General features: G+C 40.0%; 1 protein-coding gene across 1 annotated transcript in view; it reads right to left on the bottom strand.

Moving 5' to 3' along the window:
- Positions 1 to 4,971, bottom strand: part of LOC138030951 (uncharacterized) — a 20,835-nt gene extending 15,864 nt beyond the window's left edge. The window contains exons 1-2 of the mRNA XM_068878805.1: positions 4,680 to 4,971; positions 743 to 1,737 (exon numbers count right to left, since the gene is read on the bottom strand). Coding sequence (XP_068734906.1) covers positions 743 to 1,737; positions 4,680 to 4,971 — 1,287 coding nt within the window. The remainder of the gene's footprint in view (positions 1 to 742; positions 1,738 to 4,679) is intronic.
- Between the last annotated feature and the right edge of the window lie 29 nt (positions 4,972 to 5,000).

The raw sequence follows: 5,000 nt of genomic DNA, 5'->3' as shown, positions 1-5,000 counted from the left end.
AAAGTTTTAGTTTTTTGGTATTTAATATTGCCTTTTAGCTTTGAGGCCTCAAAATCACAATGACTGAGTCATAGAAGCCCCTGCCCCTTCACTTTATTGGAAAGACAACTGCAAATTGTTGCTGCATCTTAGTAACAAATGAATGCACTCCATGGCAGGAATTTTTTATATGTTAAGAATTGAAGGTAATATCACACACCAAAGTCAAAACTCTCATCTCATACTTAATTTGGGCAAAGGAAAAATTCCTCGCACTGCATTCATCTATTAGTCTAAGACCTGAAAATTTGGAAGCGAGATCTTAAAACCCGTTGGGACAGGAGATCCGAGAAGTTGCAATTTTGGCGTCAAAATAAACCCCTAGAAAATCAAACTTGCAGTTTCGTGTGCAGTTCACGGTTTGCTGAATAACTCTGCCCCCTACTTGAAGGCCAATTATGCTGAGCCAGGCCAATCAGCTTTCAGGCACATGCTAAACTGTCATTATTGACTCCAAATCCTGTGACGTGTGATTGACATGATACGTCAATCATTTTTCACGTGCAGGTTATGGCAGGAAACAAAAAAAAGTGATTTTAGCAGTTTTACAATTAATTTCTCAGGAACTTTTTTTGGGGGGGGAAATATACTTCACAGCCCACAGATTCAAGATTTGCAAAAACAAGAAATTTGAATGAGACACCCAAATTTTCCTTTACTGAGACCTTAATGACCATTTAGACTAGGATATTTCAATACATACCTGTTCGCATCCAGATCTGTCAAGCCCAACAAGTTTTCTTGGGTTGGCTTGCTTTGCATTGGTGTCACTATTGTTTAAGACATCTTCAGTTTGAGTATTTTGTGAAGCAGACGTGATTGAGCTCAACACTGAACGCTCTAGACTGTTCAATGAAATCTCTTTGTTCACATTTGCCTCATTTATAGTTCTTTGAGGACACTGATTTGGTGTACCCTCCATTGCCTTGTATAACAGAATGGCATGGGTAGCTCGTAAGTTGTTGTTGGAATAAATCACCGAAAGAGAAGCCTCACGTGACATCTCTTTAAGCATACCGCATAAACTGGTCTCTCCAGTTGCCTGTGCCCTGTACCAAATACCATTTGATTCAAAGTCACTGTTAGGGATCTGAAAAAATGCCAAACAATTAGGGTTCCTCTTTACAAGGAACAATTTCAAAGCTGCAACAGGGCATTGCTCGTTTCCTGGAACACTGAACATTTTTCTTCCAGTAAAATTGTTTTTATGTTTCTTCAACTGATTGCATGAGACATATTCCAGGAGTGTTTCCACATCCGTCTTAAACTCAAACATGCTTTCTGTTAAATTTCGCAAGTCACGCCTGGAAGTAACACCAAAATTGATTCCAATTAGCAAGACCATCAGACGCAGAAGAGATTTTGGAGTCTTGATTCCCACAACACCAGTTGACCATAGTTTGCGAATGTCATCCACAGTCAGTGAGGAAGCACTGGTACTGCAATCTGAAGAATCCATCTGGGCGGCTTCAGAGTCAGGTAAGGTTGCCTTTGCTTTCCTCAACACCTGGGAATATGTGAGACTGAATGGCTTGAAATAAGGTGCACTCTTTAAATGATTACAAATAGCAGAGTGTATTATTCTGAGCAAACCATGTTGGAAGTGTGATTCCGTGTAAAATTCAGAGAGACAGTTGCTGATTTTACCTGGTTCCCACTGCTCAAAATTTTCTGAGATTTTCTTGGACTTTAACCAGTCTGGAATAAAGACATAACATATTGTAGTTTGAAGACAAAAATGTAAAAACAGGGTTTCTATGTTGCAAGACGGGTAGCCCAATTCACAGGCTATTTCTATTGTTAAGTGACTTGAAGCATAGATACCCACATCCATGATAGAAAGCTTGATTACAGTTCAACCCCTACACCCTTATCCCTCAATATTCACCAGCAGAAGCACATCACCTTGAAGCGTGTAACTTGCAACTCTTTTCCTTCGAACAAAGCTGGGGATTTTAGGACACCAATTTTATACCCAAATATGGACACAAATAAGATCGAAGCTGCAAGTGTGGGAAAATGCACAGTATGTGTTACATACAAGAACACCCCAGTTCTGAACCACAGTTAAACGCTTCAAGGTCATGAGCTTCTGTCACAAGACATAAGGTGGATCCTTAAAACATCCTCAAAAAATTTTCACCAGGGAAGTGTGCTTAGTTATGTACCAGTCAAACTGAAGCTTCAACCCCCCCCCCCCCCCCCCCCAGGCAACCCCCTGGGCATTTTAATGTTAGGAAAATTTTTGTTCAAATCACCTCTTCCTGGGCCAAAAAGCAGTTCAAATGCCTCATCATAGGTACATTTCGGGTGATCAAATGGCCCCACCCCCGGGAAAATTCCCAGATCACCGTTTTATGTGCCGATCAAATCGAAACTTTTGAAGATTGGATCGTTCAAAAGAAGATTGAAGATTGGATCGTTCAAATTCCCGCCCCCTTGGCCCAAAATGGGTGTTCAAATGGCCTCCCCTATCAACGGATTTGTCTGTCACGAGAGAGAGAGAGAGAGAGAGAGAGAGAGAGCGAGAGAGAGAGAGAGAGGACTTTATTTTACGAGGGTAACACATGACAGTAACTAGCATTACTGACGAACTTGTGGCCCTCTAAAAATACAAAAATACAATGTATAAAACTACATTAAGAATAGATACTATTTACAATATTAAAAAATAAAATAAAATAAAATAAATCTATCTATCTATTTCCCTTGTCTTCTGAGAATTCAGTACTCTTTTCCATAATTCAGCCTTAAAGAATTTTAAAGGCTTACTTGTTTTTAGTGATCGAGGCAAGTTTATTTTAGCATGTTGAAGTTTCTCCTTGATCAGTGCATTGACTTTTCAGTAGCTTCCATTGCACTTCTGAAGCTGTGTATGTAAACATGGTTTAACAGACAACACCAAAGAAAACCAGGGCCCTTCATGCCATAAGGGAATGCGTGTTTGCCAATGCTTAAATAATTTAGCACAAGGAATCACAAGTTTCACTGGCACATGGACGAAAGAAAGTCGGCTAAGACGCCTTTAGTTGTTGAACAAAATATAGCAAATGCTTCGTATCCAATACTATAAAAAGCTAAAAAGGTATTCTGGACATATTTCATATAAACACATCAAGTCAAACATAGTCTATGAACTCACTATTATTAGGCAGCGGCCAATATCATTTTTATAAACTAAATGCATAGGTTTTACGGCGTTTCATGCAACAATACTTAAATACATTCCATACATTCATGCCATTAGTTATACATCTTCACATCAATCGTCGCAAATGTATTAAAATATTCATAAATACACCGGGTCGTTTGAGTGGTGATCAAATGCCCCGTCCCCGGGGAAGATTAAAATGATCAAATTCTCTCCCCCTGGGCAGGAAAAGGCGTCAAATGCCCGGCGGTATGTTAAAGCTACACTCTGACTGGTACATTAATCTGCTAATAATTCTTTCTTTGAGAGAATGTAAGAATCCAGTACCTGACTTGAACTAAAACTGATGGCTTTCAATTGATTTCCCTGAAAGTAGCTTCAAGTTAATCTACTTTTGAGATTTTCATCTCTACAGAATTCTCTCCAGAAAGGTTTGATTGTCCTTAAAAGCAGCTTCTTAATGATCTTGTTTTAAAACATCCATCTTTTAATCTTTTAAGTGGGGCGGGACAGGGGGGTCAAAACCTCCCCCTTCCCGTACCTTGTTCTCCCACTTCCCGTACCTTTATGTCCTGGCTCCTGCCCTTTTCAGTCTTGCTCCTGTCCTCTATAAATTAGGCGACTCAAAACGCATCTTGGTCATTCAGCTACCTAATTCTTAAGTGACGACGTTCTTAATTGTTCCAACTTGCAGTTCTGAATTATTTCGTGTTCTGATAGTGATATCTAGGCTTTTCCAAAATGAGGTCTGATTAAAGGCGGTGCCCCTGTTGGGGACCCCCGGGAAATTTTGGAATTTTTAGTCCATGGAAACGTGTTTTCAGCAATCAGCCTGGAGTTTGTTAGGATCATAAGGTCATTAAAATATGGAAGTGGGATATGACGAACTTGCATCGCACCGAAAATTACAAAGACCTACATGTATTAAAATGGTCATCAACGACATTTTTATAATCAAGTCGCGTCGCTTTGCTCGTCTTGCAGCAGTTACGCAACGCCCACTTGACATTTCATGACCTATGACACAACCATCGTGAAAGGGTTTACAATTTCTTCGGAAGCCTCTTTTTCAGCCCAAGCGTAAATTTTTGTTTGCTTGATTGCTAATGCAAGTCAGATATCATTTGGGTTCTTGTTTTTTTAAAGTATTGTAACGCATCAATAGCGTAGCGTTTTGCATTTCTCTCCCGCCTCCAGCCCTTTCGTCTTCCGACTCCCGTACCACTCCCACCCCTATTCTCCCGGGCTCCCGCCCCCCTGTCCCCCTCCACTTTTCAATATCAGAAACACTCAAAGGTAGGTTTGACTGATCTCAAAACCAGGTCTCTGTTAACCTTGTTTTCAAGAGTAAGAGGGCTTAAAGTAAGATTTGTCAGTCTCAAAAGAAGACAAACGACTCTGATTTCAAGGCTTCCATCTTCCATTGTTGAAACGAGAATTTCTAGTTCAACAGTGGTGATAAACTGATTAATGACAGGATATGATTTACCTTTAAAATGCCTCACATAAGCTGAATACTTTCTAAATGTAGAATCTGAAATATCTTTTCGTCCCGTCCGCACACGTCTTTGATTTTCCCTGACCTCCAAAGATTCTTTTTTCTCCCTATCTACCTTCTCTTTCTTGACTGCTTCATTTGAGTCCCAGTTCATTTTCTGGATAGAGACTTCATCAAGTTGAGCAAAAAATCCAGACGTCTCGCTCACAGTTGCACATGGTGTCCTCTGTTGATTGCTTTCTCCAGAGAACTGCGAAGAAAACTGCGAAGAAAACGTCTCCATCTTTTAAGGGACAACATATATCATGGAAA

The sequence above is a fragment of the Montipora capricornis genome, chromosome 13, assembly GCF_036669925.1.
Source record: "Montipora capricornis isolate CH-2021 chromosome 13, ASM3666992v2, whole genome shotgun sequence".
Lineage (NCBI taxonomy): Eukaryota > Metazoa > Cnidaria > Anthozoa > Scleractinia > Acroporidae > Montipora > Montipora capricornis.
Note: the sequence above shows the minus strand (reverse complement) of the source record. Positions and strands in the feature narration are given on the sequence as shown.